Source organism: Orcinus orca, chromosome 9 (genome assembly GCF_937001465.1).
Source record: "Orcinus orca chromosome 9, mOrcOrc1.1, whole genome shotgun sequence".
NCBI classification, from domain to species: domain Eukaryota; kingdom Metazoa; phylum Chordata; class Mammalia; order Artiodactyla; family Delphinidae; genus Orcinus; species Orcinus orca.
Genome location: NC_064567.1, coordinates 42050533 through 42072975, shown reverse-complemented (window position 1 = coordinate 42072975; position 22443 = coordinate 42050533). Strand labels below are relative to the sequence as shown.

Below are 22443 nucleotides of genomic sequence, written 5' to 3'. Positions count from 1 at the left end.
GTTATGCCAGAAATTGAAGAAGAACTTTAAAAAAAAAAAGTAAATTAGGGCATGTCAAGAGGACACAGGAGCCAATTTAAGGGGCTCCCAGTGACCAAATCTGGGATGATTTGAGTATCAAGATAACTAAGGATAGTAATAATTTATAAGCCATTGAAAAATAGGAATTCTTTTGCCATGAAAGACAAAGGCTGAGGCATAATAAGTACCAGATTAAAGGAGACTAAAGAAACTTGACAGCTAAATGCAGTAAGTGATTCTGAACTGGATCTGATACTTCTTACTGAAGGAAAATATATGCTACAAAGGACATCATTGGCGTCATTTCACAAAATTGGAGTACAGATGGTAGATCACAGTATTGTACCATTGTTAAATTTCCTGAACTTGCTAATTCTACTATAGATATTTACTGGAATCTTCTTGATTTTAGGAAATAGACTTTGAATTATTTAGGGATAATGCGGCATGATATGTGAAGCTTACTATAGGGATAATAGGGCATGATGTGTGAAGTTTACTATCAAATGTTCAGAAAAACAATTTGTGTGTGTGTGTGTGTGTGTGTGTGTATGCATTGACTATTCAGTATGAATGCAAATGATAAATGGGGCAAAAAGTTAACAATTGGTGAATCTGGGTAGAGAGTATACAGAGTTTCTTTGTACAGTTCTTGCACCTTTTCTATAAGCTTAGAATTATTCCAAATAGAAGATTTTTAAAGGTTGGTGTTTGGCATGCACAAAATATTAAGGGTAATAGAGCAGACTTCTGAAAGCAGAAGGTTTGATAACGTCAAGCATTTTGAAGGACTGTTACATGGAAGAAGGATTAAGACTTTGAATTTGGCTAATCTTATTTTGTGTCAGTCTGCTTTGTGTAATATTACAGCACATCCAAGAGGTCATGACTGGAATGAGAGGTAGGAGTTCTTTAAGCTTTATGGAGTCTTCGGTATCATTCAGAACAGAAAAGTGCGAAGACTGGCGCTTCTAAAGGTTCATCAGGTAGAGTGAATGAGTGAAAGGGAGTGTAGGAATATGGGAACTGGTGGCAACTTGAGAGCAATGTCCTCTCTAAAGACTTTCAAGTGCGACTAAAGACAAAACCACAGCCCTGTGACAAAACCACCACTGCTGTGTGTTGTGTCTGGCCTGGGAGTGGCCAGTTATGATCCCCTGATCTTACCTAATCCTCCTCTTTTTTTTTTTTCAGGTGAGGAAATGGGTACCAAAAGTCACAAAGTGTGTGAGATAATGAAAGGTGTAAATGTGTGCATGTATATCAAAACACATCATATATAATGAAAGAAATTAACATCCACACATTTGTACTTTTGTACAATTTTGGGTAATATATAATTTTAAGCTGTTTACAAATAACATGTAATGCTTCAAATATTACATAATGTTGATAATACATTTCTAGCAGAAATAAATATATTGCACTTAAAAAGAACTTCATTAGATGTTACTTTATAGTATTAGGCTTATAACTTCCTTTTTCATAAAACATTTCCCACGCCCTTCCCACCACCCCCAGCACACACACTTCATTACAGTGACTGTTCTCACGCAATTCGTTAAGCAAATGAACACAGCAAACAATAGAACGGTGATAGAGTCTACTAAAGAGGCTAGATCCAATTTTATCCTTTAGGAAATAGAAGACCTTCTTTTAGGTTTCTGAAACTAAGAAAAACAACAACTAAATAAAGTATTTTAATGTACCAGAAGTAAAATACAACAAGCTGTATTTTTTGTCCAGATGTACTATTTCACCAAAATGTTTTTATTTTCTTATTATCAGGGGAGGAGGTTGGAATTATCTAAGGGAGAGACAGAGAAATAAGGGCCAGAGAATACTTATGGATTATTTGTCTATCAAATATTTATAAATGAACCTTTGCATATTTAAGCATGCTGAAGAAAGCTAAGTATTGGAATATTTTATAACTGGCATGGAATAGTAGTGAAGAAAGAATGTTGTTATTTCCTAAAATTTTAAGAGTTTTTAACCTTCCCTTTGCTTGTTTACATAAAATCCTTACATTCTGAAATAATATAAAAATTTATAAAATCCATCCTCCATCCAAGCCTAGCTCTCTAAAGGAGCCAGCTGAAAATTTTTTCTGTCCAGTGCTTCACTTCTGTCCAGTCTAAATTTATAGTATAATATTGTTTTGTTTGTAGTAATTATCAATTCCATACACATTTAATAATGAAAACAGTTTTCCTTACTTGGTCAATGGAAGATTGAGTAAAAATATTGTTCTTCTTGCCATATTTGATCCTGTACATTACATAACTGACTCTTTGAACTTTAGTTACTGAGTCATGGCTTGAGTTTGACTGTGTTTTTAATGAGGTGGTAAAGTCACTCCATTTACCTTATTTGAAGCTCAGTTTTCTTAGTATAATTCAGCTTAAATATAAGCAGGACAGCCTGAAAAGCTAATGTGAAATTCAGAATTGGGATAAATATCCTAATATCTCTATGAAAAATTCATAGGCAGTATGGGATGAAGATGCTTTGCTTCTAAGAATACTTATTCTTGGGCTTTTAGAGGGTTTCCTTTTTATCCCCCCAGGGTGGGGCATTGTGGCTGGAGAAGTGCAATTACAGAGATGTGGATAAGGATGGAGAGAGGAGGTTTTGGAATATCCCACAAAGTCAATGTGACTCTTACACAGAGTGTTTAGTAGATGATGCATCATAATCAGGAAGTGTCTTAATATCTCCTACTCTGTGCCCACCTGCTAGAAATGGTGGTAGACCTTTAAGACAACATACCATTGTTATAAACTCAAAAGGACCAGCAATGTAATATAAATTCATTAATGTAGACCTTGTTACCTAATAATTTGTGATATGTTGGATACAAACTGGATATGTTTATCTTTATACTGCCAAGGGTGGACAGAGGAGGGGGGAAGACTTACTAAGTAAAAGAAATAAATGAGCTTACTCAGAATTATTGATAAACATTTTCAAAACATATCACATATGTAGAATCTACTAAGTTATGAATTAATTCTTTTGGGTTAGATAAAGCCATTCTGGTAGTGCCGCTTTTTAGCAGCACCATATGTTAGCCAGGCTTTTTAATACTGTAATATACCTGGGGGGGGACCCTGAATTTATTCCAAATATACCATAACTCATGCTCTTTATTATTCAGTTGGCTTTGTCCCTAGTTATCTAGTTCTTGCAATTGTTTTTGGTAAAATAGACTTTAGAGTTTTAAATGTTAAATACCCAAGGGGTTAAGTAATAATCAACAAGCAGAAGAGCTCAGAAGAACCCTGGTGGGGTCATATATCTACCCCTGGTTTCCATGACTAGAGTGACTGACCAGGTTAAGCTCCATTTCACCTGTGCTGCTTCTTTCTTGTTCAAATAATACCAGATACTTAAAAAGTGTATCCAAGAATTTCAGGTGTGATTTTCCAAGAGCATACTTTGGTGTCTTAGTCTTTGCTCTTCTCTAAGCGTGCTATTTATTTTTAGTCTTATGTTGATTAATTACAAAATAAAGTTATGAATTCAGGACGTACTAGCATAAAACCATATTTAACAAAAAAATATAAACCTACTTTTGAGACACACCAATTGGGAAAAATGTCAAAATAGTATTAAAATGATCCTTTCATGCTTGTTGAAAAGAAAATTCAGATATGGATTTGCTTTAGTAGACCAGTCATTTATTAGGGTATTAAGTAGTATCATGTAAAATAGTATTTACTTTTGTTATTCTTGCTTTAAGTAGCAGTACTCTGTATTAAAAGCACTGACAACAGGCCAACTATTAAACATTAAATCCCCATCCTAAGCTCTGTGGATATGTACTTTAAACATTATGCATAACTACTTTTTTAAAGAAACGCACACCTGTGCTGTGTCTGAAAACAAACTACCTGTGGTTACTATAGCATAACATGGAAGAAGTTAGAAATAAGCCTACCGTGTCTGCCATAGGACTTTGAGATGTTTGGTTAACGCAGCTGGTGCTTCTCTATAACCAAACCTTGGAATACAGTGGAGAAAGTCAATTGCAAGGTCCAACAATAGCATCACTTAGACAGGTTGTGCCAATTATACCTTGTTTCACAGGCTGGAAATGCCCAAGAAAGTCATTTGATACGGAAAAGCCTAACATTAAAACAACCAAATAAAATCCCACTTGAGTTTGATGTGATAAGTATATTACATTTGACTTCCAAATACACCTCTACTCTCAGCAGCAAGATTTCCCATCTCTTTGAACAGATTCAATACTTTTGTAGTTAGAATGAAGTAGAATGAATATTACATTAAAAATTAGGAATATTGGGGAGCTTTGTGAAGAAGACAGGTTAAATTCTATAGCTAGAATGCATTATATCTAAAATTGAAGGACTTCAAATTTCATTAAACCTCTGTTATTAGGGAAATGAACTGTTGCAAAATGCCAAATGTACTACCGATTGTAAATGCTTAGATATATATGGCTCAAAAATAATACAGAAATTATATATAACTACAATATAATTACTATTATAAATATTAAAAGAAGGCTTAAGAAGATAGCAAGAGTTGAAAATAAAGTGGATAAATCCTTTAGATTTACTTATAAGCACTTCCAATGTTTCAGTCAGGGTGTCATTGAGTTAACATGCAATTTCATGCACCTAGAAAAATGGTAGAATTACTGAATGTAATACAGTGAGAAAAAAGGGCCAATCAGATAGATGGACACATACCTATTCATGACCAAAGGTTAAGTGGTGGCTATATGGGCATTTAGAATGGTCATTCATAAATCCTTGTCAGTCAGTGGCAGCAGCTAATCAAACAACAAAGCAGATTTACTGAAAATGAGAATTTGGCCTGGTGCATTTTAACATCCATAAAGTCTCCCAAAGCTGAAGTAAAAATGAAGGGAGCTTTGGTACCCACGGCAGAAAAATTCCTTTTAGAATAGGGCAACCATCTTTTTATTGTAGTGAAAGAAAGTCTCATGCGTCAAGGTGTAGAGACTTTAAAGTGTCCCTCAGTGAATAAATCAGCAGTGTATTTAGAATGCAGCCCAGAAAAATAAAACCTCAGTTTTATTCGTATATGGAAGATTTTTCCTACATAAATGGCAAGTAATTGCAAGAAAGAGAATTAGAAAGAAAGAAAAGACTGTGAAAAAGAACTTGTCAGGTACTGGCCCTTCAATATTACAGAAAGAACTTTGTGAAGTCATTACCACCTATTCATCCACAAATTAGGATGCATTAGCATTATCTCAGCTCCTTCCCCAGCAACTAACACAAAGAAAAACTAAACATGCTTAAGCTACAGCACTACAAATACTTCTCTATTGGCTCTCATTTCTATAGGGAGAAATGGACTTCAGTTAGTCATTATGCATTATGGTATGTTATATAGTATTGCCTCTTTGAAGATTCTTTTAACCTGTGGAAAGTAGAAAGAAAACCTATACATGTTGACTTTATACATTACTGCATTGACACAGCATTTTTAACCACTAGGAATAATGCATCTTAAGATTCATCTGCCTTGTATTATTAAACTTTCTTGGTACATTGATATCCAACAGTTGCAGGACTTAGGCTGGCTAAGAACTTTACACTGATTCTCTCTCAAAGCCAAAAGATGTCCCCCACTACAGATGAATCCTGGTCCATGGTGCTTTCCCTCAGTGGTTGGTTTTATTGTGAGTCCAGCTCTCCTCTCTAATAGGTCCCATGTCTCCTGGAGAGCCCCGGCTCCAACACCCCACATCCCACCCACCCAACCCTGTCTTATATTTCCATACCCATTTGCACATTCTGGATCTGGATTTTCCTATTTTTAGAAGAGTCATACAAATGGCGTCATCACAGCAGAGGAGTGGCGCAGTCCTTGGATAGCAGCATAGGGCCCCTGCTGAAAGTAGTGATGATACCGGGGCATGTGGAATGAGGGGAATGTTGGGCCACTCCCTTGCATGGAGCTGGCAATGGCCGATGGGGTTAGAGGCATCCCAAGTCGGCTATATGGTGGCAGAGAGCCCTGTATAGGGTGAGGAATGGGTGTCGCTATGGATGCTGTGCTGGTGCCAAGAGCAGTCAGGGACTGTGGGTGCTGAAATCCAGGAAAACTGGATGAAGATGATACCCAGGAACTGAGAGACAAATTATCAGATGTTGTAAAGGCTGATCCTGAAAGGAAAAAAAAAGTCTCATTAGACTGGAAACTCTACTCCAGTGTGCAAATCAAGAATTACATTATCTGAACAAATACCGTATGCTAACACATATATATGGAATCTTAAAAAAAAAAAAAGGTTCTGGAGAACCTAGGAACAGGACAGGAATAAAGACGCAGACGTAGAGAATGGACTTGAGGACACGGGGAGGGGGAAGGGTAAGCTGGGACGAAGTGAGAGAGTGGCATGGACATATATACACTACCAAATGTAAAATAGACAGCTAGTAGGAAGTAGCCGCATAGCACAGGGAGATCAGCTCATGCTTTGTGACCACCTACAGAGGTGGGATAGGGAGGGTGGGAGGGAGACACAAGAGGGAGGAGATATGGGGATATATGTATATGTAAAGCTGATTCACTTTGTTATACAGCAGAAACTAACACAACATTGTAAAGCAATTATACTCCAATAAAGATGTTTAAAAAAAAAAGAATTACATTATCTGTAAGGGTCAATTTTATTTTTAAAATTATGTAATAGATCTATAATTTAAAAGAGAGACAGGTCAATCATGAGGCATATCTAGCTTTCCACACAAGAATATATCATTTATACCATATATGGAAAAGAGAATTTACTGACTTAATAGATGGCCTGCATACTCCCTGAGAGTGGCCAAAACACTAGCAACCTGCCTGAAGGTAATGACCTGATTCCCTTTAAAGGACTTCCAAATAGCTGATATCCATCCTAACCTCTGTAGCATCCCTATAAGTAAGGCTGGACAGACAAGCCTCAACAAAGCTACCTGGTTTCCAAAGCCACTATGAAAACCCACAAGACTGTTTTTCTTTTTTTTTCTTTAGCTTCTGTAACTCTTTTCTTTTGGAAATAATGAGAACATTTACTATGTTGATTACATTTAAGACAGATACACAAAATCCAAACACATTTTAATATGCCAGCTCTACTCAGCATAACTGAGCTATGTGGAAACAATAAGCACTGTCAAAAATAAAGCATAAATACTTAGAAATTACTCTGAAAAGAAATGCATGATACTTATTTGAAATTTTTCACACGACTCTATTGAAATAGAGATGTAAGGAAAGATTTTAATAATTGGAGACACATGCCATATTTTTGGATGAAAAATAAAAATTTTTTAGAAGTCATTTATTCCCAAATTAATTTATTGGTTGAGTGTAAAGCCAATGAAATGCCAATGTTTTTTCCCTCTTCAACTCGATTCTCAAAATTATCGGGACAAATAATGACAGAATTTAAAAATTTTTTAAATTATAACAAGGATAGATTTTCCCTACCAGATATAAAAATACGTTATCATGTTATAAAAACAAAATAATGCATTTATGAAAATAGCATAGTACTGAGCAAGATGAGAAGCCACATCAATAGAAAAGAACAAATTGTCACAATACAAAATAAAATATATATGTATACTGTATCATATATTTAGTATATAATAATATACTAAGTAATAATGATAATATACATCATTACAAACTATCAGGAATGACAGCTTAGCGTCCATAATATTTTATTAGATATTTGACAAGTTGCAAGAGTAAGTTTTTCTTATATCACAGTATCCAGAAGTTTAAACAAAATCTGACACTGAATTTTCCAGTTGTATAATTACTAGTAGCTCATCTGGACTTAGCTATGAGGCATCATATGTTCTGACTGTTTATGCTATTCCGTATCATGGACATAAAAATATGACAGAGGACTCTCCCCATGTGAACATCCCTGTGCCTGGGCACCCCCCTCTGGTTTCTTTTCTCTGGCCTCCCAGATGCAGAGGGCTCCTCTATGAACATCTGCAGCAAAGGAACTTTATAGTATTCCCCTACTCTCACCACCTGGGCCACCGTCTCTACGCAGTGTGTTCACTAGGAGAATCTTCTTTTTAAAAGTGTTTTCCATTCTAGTCATTGATCCTAATAAGATATTCCTGATATAAGTAAAACAGATATATTCCCTGATTTTCAGACTGTCAAACTGAGGTTGAGAAAGACTAAGGGGCCACCCCCAAAGTCCAAATAGCTCTTTGGTGGTAGATCACAGACAAATAACTCCTGGGCCCTGACTCAGAGGCTCAATGTCCTTTTACTGGAAAACAAACTACAGGAAGGCTTTAGGCAGCATAATCACTTAAGATGCAAAGACAAAATAATGATCAGCCTCAGGCTGTCCCTTCCTGAAGAGGCTTCTGAAATACTCTGGGACAGTCTCTTCCCTGAGGGCTAGGAGTCTCATCACCTCCCTGTCCAGCAGTTGCATAGCCCAGAAGCAGTCTTACCTCGATTTTGTGTTGTCTGAACGTCATCCCCCAGCACATCCTCTTCTCCTCCATAGGTACGGATGGGTGAGCGGGCATAGGAATGCTTTTGAATCAGGCTCTCCACACTTTCCCTAGATTAGAGAGTGACACATCCTGAGTAAACTAAAAAGCTAAGTACTCAGAGAAGAAGAGGAGTCTTAAAGATGATTTACCAGTCAGTAAAACCATTTTATCAGCCAAAAGACCACCACTTCAGTAAAGAATCCGCCTTCCAATGCAGGGGCTGCAGTTTCTATCCCTGGTCGGGGAACTAACTAAGATCCCACATTCCGTAGGGCAACTAAGCCCACATGCCACAACTACTGAGCTCACTCACGCGTCTCAACTAGAGAGCCCGCGTGCCGCAAACTACAGAGCCCATGCGCCACAACTAGAGAAGAGAAAACCCACAGGCCACACGTTTCTAGTATTCTAGAAAACTAGAGAGAAGCCCGAGCACTATAACGAAGAGCCCGCACATCGCAATTAAGACCCGACACAGCCCAATAAATAAATAAATTAATTTAAAAAATATTTTAAAAAAATACCACCACTTCAGGGAAAGATAACATTCAAAACATGTACGTTTATTTCATTGTAGATGCCTCAGAAACATGACCTCAGGCATATAAATACAAGAAACCTAACTGGACAGGATAAGGACAATTCCCTGAAATTCTACAAAATTAGGGTCAAAGGTGAAGAAGGAGCTATAAAACCTGACCATAGGAATATGGAATTTAATGATGTGAAAAAATGACTGGTGAATTTACTACAAACAGCTGCAATCCTGTGACTTCATTAGCTAATGAATACAAAACAAATACTCACCTGATAACGAACTGCACTGATTGAACATCTGACAAAATACTGGCCCAAAGTTCAGAATATCATTAGTCATAAAAAAGACTCAATGTTCACTAATAAACCTAGTAAGTGCATAGAGTATATGACAATATGGGTAGTATGGATAATGGCCACTTTGAGATTCTTGTTGCTTTAAGACTGAAAATTATGGAAAACCTATGAAGGACACATAAAGGGCCACTAGGGAATTTAAGCCCCCAAATAAATTGGTGCATTGTCTTTGTAGATGGTCTTTCTCTTGCAATATAGTCTAAAAACTAAAGAGTGTTGTTAACTTTAAAAACAAAAATTATTTTGGTATTTGCCAGTTCAGCCTGCTGCCATTAAGAGAGAAAAACACCAGATAAGAGGTTTTTTTAAAAAATTAATTAATTAATTTTTTTGGCTGCATTGGGTCTTTGTTGCTGTGCACAGGCTTTCTCTGGTTGCGGTGAACAGGGGCTACTCTTTGTTGTGGTACATGGGCTTCTCATTGCGGCGGCTTCTCTTGTTGCGGAGCACAGGCTGTAGGCACACAGGCTTCAGTAGTTGTTGCATGTGGCCTTCAGTAGTTGTGGTACGTGGGCTCAGTAGTTGTGGCTCGCCGGCTCTAGAGCGCAGGCTCAGTAGTTGTGGCACACAAGCTTAGTTGCTCCACGGCATGGGATCTTCCCAGACCAGGGCTTGAACCCGTGTCCCCTGCATTGGCAGGTGGATTCTTAACCACTGTGCCACCTGGGAAGCCCCCAGCTAGAGTTTAGCCAAATGATTTCTTTGCCAAAAATGGAAGTTGGTAACAGATTAGCTTATACAGTATACATCTCCAAGAATAGCTGTGGCCTAAAGACCAACACCAAATTAACCACCAAAGGACAAAAAAAGGATTTTTAAAAAGTGTGTTGAATAAAGGACAAACCGAACACCAAATTTCATCTTGAGAGGATAAGGAAAGCAAATAAAATGTCATAATAACTTTTCAAAATGTAATACTTGTTAACATTTCACAGAGATATACAGACTTTACCTGTGAAAAAATACTAATAGTGAATTTGGTGTTCTAGAAAGCTTGTATACTCATACAGATTAAAGCATTGTGTCATATAGCATGCAAATGAAGACTTAAAGGTATGCCTAAAAGAAAAATTAATTCTAACAACTATTCAAGTTATATCTTTACTCCTAAAAGGTTTTAAAATAAGCATACAGTACCACCTCATGTAGCCAAAATCACTGGGATCAGGCAAAATCCAGATCCAGTGGATTAACATGTAGGTGTTTAAAAAAATGAGGCCATTCCATATTTATTGATATGGAATGATCACCAAGACATATTAAGTGAAAAAAGTTAAGTACAGAACAGTGTATAAAGTTTGCTACCATTTGTGAATTTAAAACAAGAAATATGTATGTTTGTATATGCACAGTATTTCCAGAATGTTCCAATTTCCAGAACAGGAAGCTGCGTAGAATAGGTTGTCTCTGTAGTGTGGAACTAGGGACCTACTGGAGCAATGATTCCCAAATTTGTCCCAAATACACTTGAGTTACCTAAAGCTCTTAAAAAACAACAACTATATTGAGGTAAAATTAATATACAGTAAGTGGCATATATTTAAATTGTACAGTTTGATTGATTTGGGCTTACGTGACCAGTGACACCACCACCACAAGTGAGATAATAAATGTATGTAACACCTCCAGAAGTTTCCTCGTGCCCATCATGCTCCCTGGTCTCCACCCCAACATACTTTTCCAAGGAAAACACTAGTATGATTTCTGTTCCTACACATTAGTTTGTGTCTTCTAAAATTTTATAAAAACGAAATCATACCTTATGTGTATCTTTTTATCTGGCTCAATTACTTTGAGATTCACATATTAATAGTTCATTCTTTCTTATTCTGAGTAGCATTCTATTGTATGGACATACTATAGTCTACCTGTTTATCTGCTGATGGACATGTGCGTTGTTTCTAGTTTTTAACTGTTACACATGACGCTGCTGCATATATTAATATGTATTTTTAAATATACATGATTTCTGTTCTTTTGGGAAAATGCCTAGGAGTGGAATGGCTGGATCGTATGGTCGGTATATGTGTAATTTTTTAAGAAACTGCCAACCTATTTTCCAAAGCAGTTGTATCATTTATTTTAGTATTCCCACTCAGCAGTGTATGAGAGTTCCATTCCTCCACATTCTCACCAACACTTGGTGTGATCAGTCTTTTTAATTGTAGCTATTCTAATACACAGGTACTAGTATGTCATCATAGTTTTAATTTGTGTTTCCATAATGACTAAGATGTTGCTCATCTTTTTATGTGCTTATTTGCTTCTATGTATCAACTGTGGTAAAACTGTTCAAATATTTTGTTCATTTTAAAAATTAGGTTGTTTCCTTATTATTGAGTTTTGAGATTTCAATATATATTCGGGATGCTTGTCCTTATAGGATGTATGACTTGCAAATATTTTCTCCCAGGCTGTGGCTTGTCTTTTCATCTTTAACAGTGTCTTTTAAACAGCAGAAGTTTTTAATTTTTATAAAGTCCAATTTATTGTTTGCAATTTTATGGATGCTTTTGCTATACTATCCGAGAATCTTTGCCTAAACCAAGACCATAAAAGTTTCTCTTGGGCTTCCCTGGTGGCGCAGTGGTTGGGAGTCTGCCTGCCGATGCAGGGGACACGGGTTCGTGCCCTGGTCTGGGAAGATCCCACATGCCGCGGAGCGGCTGGGCCCGTGAGCCATGGCCACTGAGCCTGCGCGTCCGGAGCCTGTGCTCCGCAACGGGAGAAGCCACAACAGTGAGAGGCCCGCGTACCACAAAAAAAAAAAAAAAAGTTTCTCTTAATTTTTTTTTCTAGAAGTTCTTATAGTTTTAGGTTTCACATAATGATATATAATTTGCCTTGAGCTAATTTTGTATAAGCATGAGGTATGGATGGATGTTCATTTTTTGCTTATTGATAGCCAACTATTCCAGCACTATTCGTTGAAGAGATGACCCCGTCTCCACTGAATTACCACTGCATCTTTGTCAAAAAAAACTTCTTCCTCTTTTTGCCTTCTTTTAGGTTATATTTTATAATTCCATTTCATCTCCTTTGTTGGTTTGTTTATTATTTATAACTTTTGGTTTTTTAGTGGTTGATTTAGTGTTCACAGTAAATATCTTTAACACGTCACAATCTGCTTGGCAAGTGATAGTTACCACTTTAAGTATAAGACTCACAATAACATTACTTTTATTTCTCTCTTCTAACCTTTGTACCGTTCTTGTCAGACATTTTACTTTTACAGAAACGCCACACTACACTGTTATTTTTTTGTCTAAACAGTGAATTATGTTTTAAAAGATTTGAATAATAAGAAAAAAATCGATCTACTTATTCTTGTAGTTACCATTCCCACTGTCCTTCATTCCTTTGCGTAGATCTAGGTTGACATCTGATATAATTCTCCTTCTACCTGAAGGACTTCCTTTAACATATCTGTAGTGTAATTTTGTGTGTCTGAAAAAAGTCTTCATTTTGCTTTTTTTTTTTTTCTTTTTTGTAATACATGGGCCACTCACTGTTGTGGCCTCTCCCGTTGCGGAGCACAGGCTCCGGATGCGCAGGCTCAGCGGCCATGGCTTACAGGCCCAGCCGCTCCGCGGCATGTGGGATCTTCCCGGACTGGGGCACGAACCTGTGTCCCCTGCATCGGCAGGCGGACTCTCAACCACTGTGCCACCAGGGAAGCCCGTTTTTTTTTTTTTTAACATTTTTGCTGGGTATAAATTTCTAGGTGAGCAGACTTTTTTCTTTCTGCACTTTTAGAAATGTTGCTCCACTGTCTCCTCATTTACTTTGTTTCTGACAAGAAATCTGCTGTCATCCTTATCTTATCTACTATGTCTTTAATTCCCTGGTTGCTTTCAATATTTTCTACACTGGTTTTGAGCAATTTGATTATGATGTGCCTTGGTGTTATTTCTTAATGCTTCTTGAGCTTCAGTTTGTTGGCCCTCTTTGGATTGTGTGTTTTTAGTTGTCATTAAATTTGGAAAATTTTTGAACATTATTTCTTCAAATATAGTTCTTCCTTCATCTCCCCATCCACCTTTGAGGGGCTCCAGTTCTCCAGTTACACATATATTAGACTATATTAGTTATATTATATATATTAGACTATATTATATTAGACTATATTATATTATTATTAGACTATATTAGTTTCCCCACAACTCACTGATACTCTTCATTTTTTAAAATTTAAAAAAATTTCTCTTTGCTCTCTGTTTTATTTTGGATAGTTTCTATTGCTGTGTCTTAAAGCTCTCTAATTATTTCATCTGCAACATCTAATCTGCCATTAGTCCCATCCAGTGTATCTTTCATTTTATACATTATAGTTTTCATCTTTAGAATTTTGACAAGGTCCTAATGTATAGCACAGGGAACTAGATTCAATATCCTGTGATAAACCATAATAGAATTTTGATTTGGATCACTTGGGCCTCTTCCGTGTCTCTACTTAATTTTTGGCTATTTGGAATACAGTTATAATAACTGTTTTAATGTCTTTGTCTGCTAATTGTAATATTTGTGTCAGTTCTGGGTTATTTTCAATTGGTTAATTTATGGGTTATATTTTTCTGCTTTGCATTTATGGTAATTTTTAATTGGATGTCAGACGTGAATTTTATCTTGGTGGTTGCTGGATATTTCTGTATTCTTATAAATATTCTTGAGCTTTGTTCTAGGATATAGTTAAGCTACTTGGAAATAAGTGATCGTTTGGGGTCTTGCTTTCAAGATACGTTAGGTAGGACTGGAATACTGTTTAGTCTAGGACTAATTTTGTTCTCACTATTAAAGCAAAACCCGTCTGAGTATTCTATCAAATGCCCTGCAAATTGCAAGATTTTCCAGTCCATCTAGTTAGAACAGGCGTTATTTTTATCGCTGTATGGACACTAGGTACTGTTGCCTCCAGTCTTTTCAGGTGCTCCCTTCCCCGCAACCTCTGGTAGTTTCCTCACACATGTGCTAGTCAGCTCCCAGCTGAACACTCAAGAGGGACCCCCCTGTAGGACTTTGGCGTTCTCTTCTCCTGTGGTCTGTCCTGTGGATTCTCACTGTTTGCTCTCATTGAACTCTCAGCTCTGAGTGCCCAACTCAGGGAGTCTGCCAGGCTCAGCCTATATTCTCTCTCCCTGTGCCATGGCCTAGATACTCTCTCAGACTATAAGCTGGGTCCATCATAGGGCTCACCTCATTTGTTTCCCATCTTTCAGGGATTACTGTCTTTTTTTGCCTTGTGTCCAGTATCATTTAAAAAAGCATTGTTTCATATATTTTGTGTGTTTCTTAGTTATTTAAGGCAAGAGGTTATATTTGGTCCTTGTTGCTTTACCTTTACCTGAAGCACAGTCTGTCCTGAGGCTCTTCTAAAAATTCCAAAACCAGGTCATACCCACAGATCAAGTAAATCGCAATCTATGGGGTGGGACACAGGCTTCAGTAATTGTAAAGCTCCCCAGGTGGTTCTAATGGAGGAGAAGGTGTGTGATGGATACTTTTCTCCATATATGCCTCTGTACCATTTGAACTTTGGACATGTTTATTCAAAATTAATTACAAATCATAAACTATCATAAGAAATGGTAACCTACCAATGGACAAAAAGAGAAGAACTGCTGGTCTAACGCTGATACTTGGGGAACTTATAATGAATCGATAAAACTTGTCATTATCATGCTGATTTTTATATCAATATAGTAAATGCATTGGAGGCAATGTGGTATATTGGAAATTTCATGGGCTTTAAAGTCACTCATCAAATGGATGAATGGATAGATGAGTATATGGACCACCTAAAACCATTTTCACATTCTAGTTTTGTTACTTCCTTAACCTCTCTTCATCTGTAAATTGGGAAGTCATTCATTCATCCCCCACAAAATTATTTAGCACCTTTTATGAACAAGGCACTATTCTAGGAATTATGGAGACAGCAGTAAGCAAAACGTAAAAATCCCTGCCTAATGGGAGAGAGGGCTGGGGGAGAAGGAGAAGATGATAAGAAAAATATGTAGAAAAATGTGTAGCATATTAGATGATGATGATAGTGCTATGGAAAAATAAAAGTAAAGCAAATAATAGTGATAAGAACTATAACTATGAGAATTAAATGAGGTAAGGCATTTGAATTGCTCAAAAGTGGCACATAGGAGGTACGCAGTAAATATTAGTGCCCTATAGAAGTATATCTAAAGCAGGTAAAAATTCTATTCTTTTAGATTATATTTTTTTCCAGTTTATTTCACCCATATGAATAATCCTAATTCAGAATAACGTGATCCAAACAGGAGGATTTTTCTCAGTGATTGAATGTAAAAGTCAGCAGAAAACTTGAAAAGTATGTTATTTGCAGTTCTATTATAAAATTATACCTATCATAAAATATAACATTAAGCTTTAATGAGTCCATATCACCTGTTTAAAACTGTAACCTATTTTTAAAGATCCCGTGAACTTGTTGAATCCCTTGAGTTGGACTTGTTGACATGAAAATATTTTATCATTTACTAAGAGGCACCAGTAAATGAAGAAATTAACAGAAAGGGTAACTTGGCATAACATGGACCCTAACTAATCAATTTGCTAACTGCCATATATTTTAAGTTTTATATGCCCACACTCTGGTAATGTTGGACCCCTGTAGCCTTAACAGCTGAGTCACTTACTCAAGGACTTAATTCACTGTAATATTAGAGCATGACTGTCTTTTTGGGTAACTTGGGTCATTAAGAAAAACGTCAATTGAGATGAGTAACCTTTAATAAAATGACAACTATTACATACATTCAAGCTGATGTCCTTTTAGTCTAAGCCATGTGTCATACTGTTAATATTTAAAATGAACTTAGAAAAGAATTAGGTGGTTATTTTCACATGAGGAAAGAACTTGTTTCAGATACCCTAGAAAATATTTTCTCTTTGTAAAGTCATAAAGGAGTGACCATCAATGAGCTGAAATTATGGATGGTGTATTTCTAAGGTGTATTCTGTTGCCCATCCTAGGCACATAGACTGCTCTATCCAAACATTTGAGTTCAAAAGCAGAGTGTAGTATCTGCCGCTCTAAAAATGCCCTTATATAAAATCATTTAAACATTTTTCACATATACACAAGAAAAATTGTTTAAATAACACAATGAATCACTGCCTTGTGAAATATTTTGCTTTTCTATACAAAGTACATTATATTTATTTTGTCCTTGGAAGATCACTGGTATCATTACTTATTCTTGTCTCTAAGAGGGAGAAAAAAGGGATTTATTGAAGTGATTTATTTTTGTCAGGCCTGGAAGGGAACTGAAAGCAATGGCAGTTCTTATATAAAGGATGGCATAATTAAATTATTGCCTTTTAAGTGATTGAAAACAGTGGTGCAAATCAGGGCCGTCTCTTCGAAGATGTTACGAAGAATAGACAGCTCATGTTGTTTACTTTATGTCTAATCCCTGTTTCCAGCAGAATGAAAAGTGCAAAGAATTTATTTAGCCTGGAAGACTACTGTGAGGATTTCTGGAATACTGTGCTCTGAAAAATAAGGGATAACTCACCTAATGGGTTAAGTGACTTATGTATTACAAGCTAGGACAGTACCTTGTAATGCTCAGTTCTGTTATATCCCAAAGTAAGAGACAATAGTTACTTTGGATTTTAATAGATAAGTAAAATGGGTACCATTATTGAAGGTTGGCCTTTCTAATATCTAACACTAAATTATTTTTCTAGGCAAAAAGCATACATCATTAGGTATCTTTAAGAGATCTCTTCTGACTAATGTGTAACCATCAATTCCAAGACTAATATACATGTAAGAGACACAATCATAGCCAGAAGGTGGGCAAAATACAGGGTAGCTGCAATGATTATGTTGATTCTGCAAAAATGTTCAGAACTATTGGAAGTCATCTGAACTATCTGTTGAAACTCTAGATAAGCAAAACCAACATACTCTATCAGTATTGAACTGATTACCCTTCCTCTATCTCTGAAACTAGAGTACAAATTTCTTAATGATCAAAAAGCAAAACCTTCCCTTTTCCTTCACATTCTCCTTTGCACCATTGCTTTACCCAATATATTCCTCGTTAAATGCACTTACTAGATGGATGGCAATCATGTGTTTGCATGACCACCGTTACCACTACACTGTTGGCCTTTGAACAAGGGAGAGAACAATGCTTTCTTTATCTAGGCAGTGGTTCTCAAACTTTAGTGTATTATAGACTGAGTGTTTGTGTCCCCCAAATTCATGTTGAAATCTTAATCTCCAATGTGATGATTTTAGGATGTGAGGCCTTTGGTAGACCGTTAGGTTTTAAGTGTGGAGCCCTCATAAATGGGATTAGTACCCTTATAAGAGAAAGGAGATTGCTTTAGCTTTCTGTTCTTCAGCCATGTGAGGACACAGTGAGAAGATAGCTATCTGTGAACCACAGGCAGGTCCTCACCAAAAACTGAATCTGCCAGCACCTTGATCTTAGACTCACCAGCTTCCAAAACTGTGAGAAATAAATGTCTGTTGTTTAAGCTACTCACAGTCTATGGCATTTTTGTTATAGCAGCCCAACAGACTAAGACAGTGTTCATCAGAATTACCTGGAGGGCTGGTCAAAATGCAGATTTTTGGACCCCACCCTAGAGTTTCTAATTTAGTAAGTCTGAAGTATGGCTCAAGAATATTATTTCTAGCGTGTTTCCAGGTAACGCTGATGCTACTGACCTGGAGGCCACACTCGGAGAACCGCTGCCCTAGTGTAGTGGTTACTGGAAGCTGCTTAGCTCGAATCCTAGCCCTGCCACTTGCCAGTTGTGTGCCTTTGGTCAAATTACTTCACTACTCTTTGTCTTAGTTTTCTCATCTGCAAAATGAGGGATATTAATATGACCTAGCTTTTAGGGTTATTATTAAGATTTAATGAGTTAAATATATAGAGAGAGTTTATGTTTGTACTTGGCATATAATAAGTGCTCAATAAATGTTTATAGGTAACAAAATTAAATCACTGCTATTATTGAGTATCAAAATCATGTGTTCCTAAAGCTGGTTACATAATCATAATCATTTTAGATGAAATTGAGACTTCCAGTCGCTATAACTTGCTATGCTTCATTTAAACCATCCTACAATACACATGTCAGAGAGAAAATTAAATAAAAAGTAAATATTATTTCAATTTACATTCTAACTTTCTCTCTTTCTAAATACAGACCCGGTAAAAAGCTGCATTCAGGGAGAAAATGACAGATCCATTAAAATCAAATCTAATTTACAGGAAACAAAATATTTAAAGTTGTCCGTGCTCATGAGTTTGCTCATGTTTACATCATATTTTACTAGTAGGCCTTTGTAAACAACTCCTTGTCACAATATTTTTCTAAAGATTTATGCAGATAATGTTATAAATTACTGGAAGACAATATATCAATATTTGTTGCTTCCACAAAGTACTTAATAAATGAAAACTTTAGATAATACAATTGGAGTTGTATTATAAATCATTAATTTTAATTTGAGAACAGAAATATATTATGCAATACATTTTGGAAAAACAAAATAATCTTTTTAAAAGCTTTTTGATTTTAGCTTATTTTTATTTATGTGACTTAATCCTACTAATTTTTCTTTTCAATAGTAATACACATTTCTGGTTTTATATCATTATTAGCAACTTAAATAAGTAAACTGTACCACTGTGGAAAAAAAAAAAAACTAGTTTCTTAAGTCTAACTGTTGTGACTAGAACAAAGGTCTCATGCAAAGTACAGATTATTCAGCCTCTAAAAATAAACTTTAGTAAATTGTGAGGCAGGGAACAAATATCCTTTAGACACAGATAGAAAGAAAGACACAAGCAAGAAAAAAAGGAGGACAACTTATGACCATAAGTCAGTTGTGAATAACTCTGCTGCTCTATCAAACCCGCTGATTTGTTTGAGACTGTTTTGTAATATAAATGTTTCCTCTTAGAAGCTGTGAATAAATGAGTAACGTTTTAAATGCAGGAACATAGCTTGCTAGTTAAAAGAATTTTGTGGTAACTACTTATATAATTTGAAAAGAAAAATTTAGTTCTGTTGAAAGTCATCCCTTCCTTTCTGTGGTTGTTGTTACCAGACTATTTTAATTTATTAAATTAATAGATTGTATTTAAAAGCAGACTTTAATCTGGTTACCAAACAAAATAACTTCCATTTTATGCATACAGTCTCTTATACTAACTCTGCCTTCATTGGAGATGATAAAAAGATGTTTCTTTACTAAGAAGCTGTGCGATCAGATTCCTTATCTGTGTCTGGGCTTTGCTTTCTCCTATAAAATGAGGGTGTGGTAGGGAAATGGTGGGCTGGATTAGATGATCTCTAAGATCCATTATGGCTCTAACAATTTATGAGTCTATAAATATATAAACAGAAGTAAAAATTAAAAAGAGTCATTTTGAAAAAGTCCAGTACTAGTTGCAAAGAACCCTGAGTTCTAACCCCAAATCATCTACTAACTAATTGTGTGATCTGGCAGATCACTCTCTGGGCCCTACTTGCCTCACTGGTATAATGACAAAACTGGTTGGCTCCCCAAATCACTCCAGCCTTAAAATAAATGAAGCAGAGACCATTGTTACTAGCTTTTGCCATTTGCTTTCTTTAGTATTTTTACTTTCGAATAGCCTGCCTCTCACTGGTGGTGGCTGCCTTTAACATCCAGGGTTTTTTGTTTTTTTTTTTTTTAGCTGACTTCATTGAAATTATGTTTCACTTTTACTTTATTACAGACACTGCATAATCTACTTTATAAGAGTCTCCATAATACTCAAGTATAGTTGTATTTATGAAAGATTAAGGGAATTAGCAAACTAAGTTATGAGCCATAACCATTTCACTATTCACTAGGCTGTAGTTTAATCCATTTATTTTCTCAGGCAATACAATGCTCCCCCCATATATATATATATATATATATTCTTCTGCTTTGCATAAATCAGTTATACTGGTTTTCTTCTAAAGATAGAATATAAGGAGTGATATGTGAACTTACGTTGTCGGCTATTTGGGTAAGAACTATTAGGTTGGACTAATCAGTTCATGACACGCATGACTTCTTCAGGAGCCCTGAATGTCAGAATTTTCTTTTTCCCAAAGCTAGCCAGAATGCTTAGAAGAAAGCCCAGATACCAGCAGCAGGTATCCTAAATAGGGGAAGGTGAAGATGAGGAGGAGAGATGAACTAAGTACACAAAAGTATACTGCAGAAAGTCTTATTCTGGACCACATTTTAAGGAAAAAAGTGACTAATATGTTCAGAATTCAAAGGTAGAGGAGGATTTTTTAAAGAAATGGCTCTACTATAGGACATCTGGAGAGAGCACTGAGCAGGACTTCCATTCAGCTTCCCACTGAGTCCACCAAAATGATGCAAGTGCCAGCTGTCTGGATGGGACCCATGATGTAGAGAAGGAAAATCCACATAATCCTTACATTTCATTTCACCATGATTTTCCACTTCTCTGCCTCTAAGGTCATCAGCAGAGCTTCTGACAATTTAAAATTTATTCCGTTGGCAAGCTCACTAGAAGTTAGTGTAGGGAGGGTCTTGGATTGTACTCCAAGGACTCCTCATTCTAAGAAAGCATGAGGTACAAGAGGAACAAATGCATAATGTTTCAGAAGACTGATGCCACCTTTCTGTCCCTTCACATAATCTATGAGTGAAAGAAATAAGAAGGCAACATGTCCAGATAATCCTCTGGGAACTGGGCATCCCCTTCTGCCCTTTGATCAAGGACAATAAGAACAAAGGAAAAAGAATGAAATCTTTTGATCATTCCAGAAAAAAGGCTGTCACTTATATGGGAAAGAATATTAGATTGTCATCAGAGTTTGACAGCCATAGTTTATTCCAGGAGACACTGAAGTAACAACATATCTAAAATATGGCAGGAAAGAAAATGTGATGGAAGGATTGTGTATACCAAGTCCAACTGACTTTCACAAATGGAGGCCACAGACTGTCATGTTCATGCAAAAGACAAGGAATTTTGGTCCCACTATAGCCTTTCTTGAGGAACCAAGTAGAAAATGAACTCCAGACAACCAAAACACGGGAGAGATACTGACATAAGATGCATCAGGGACATTAAATATATATTTACTTATAGAACTAAGACTAAACCATGGTTATCAGAAAGGATACAGTATTCTCCGACAAGGTAGATGAGATACAGTTCTCAAAAATGGGGGGGAGAATGGGGAAAGAACATGGTAAGTAGAATAAAGTTGTTGATTATATATGTTTATTAACTGGGATTAAAAGGATGTTACTTCAAATCAGATGCTGAAAAAGAGGGAAAGTAGGGGGGAAGAAAAAAGAAGTTACTAGTTAATTTCAATATTGCTTCTAGGAGGGGACTTAAAAGAAAATTAGAGGGAGAGTAGGAGTTCTTAACAGATATTAGTGTAAAGGAAAACAGAACAAGAGTATGAATCTTGCTAGTTACCAAAAAAAAGTATTAAAAAAAAGGTTGCTAATAAAATAGACCACATAGTAAAAGATTATTTATATAAAATACTTGTATATCTATTTAAATATAACAAAACAATATGCCACAACTGAGCCCAAACATATTACTATATACATTACATGTATATTATATACTTACATAGTACAGATATATATATATGTAATAAAATACTAATGTACATTGTTACATAAAAAACAAGGTGAAAATGTATAGAGTGTTAAAATTTAAGAAAAAGAAGCATATATAAACATGTATCTGCTTATATTAAAAAACATAATATATTATATTAAAAAACAAGGATAAACAATGCTTTTTCTTTTTTTTTAATGGTTACCGATAGGAGAGGGAAGAAATAGGATGGAGGAGATATAGAATTTTGACTGTCTTTGAATAAGTCATGTTCTGTAGATTTGTCTTGAAACCATGTAAATCATGTATTAAATAACCATATAAGAAAATTATACTTTTTTAAATTCCAAAAA

General features: G+C 35.9%; 1 protein-coding gene across 1 annotated transcript in view; it reads right to left on the bottom strand.

The window, feature by feature from the left end:
* Nucleotides 1–5446: 5446 nt before the first annotated feature.
* Nucleotides 5447–22443, bottom strand: part of TBX20 (T-box transcription factor 20) — a 51767-nt gene continuing 34770 nt past the window's right edge. The window contains exons 7-8 of the mRNA XM_004269910.3: nt 8508–8620; nt 5447–6191 (exon numbers count right to left, since the gene is read on the bottom strand). Of these exons, the coding sequence (XP_004269958.1) occupies nt 5851–6191; nt 8508–8620 (454 nt within the window). The 3' untranslated portion in view covers nt 5447–5850. The remainder of the gene's footprint in view (nt 6192–8507; nt 8621–22443) is intronic.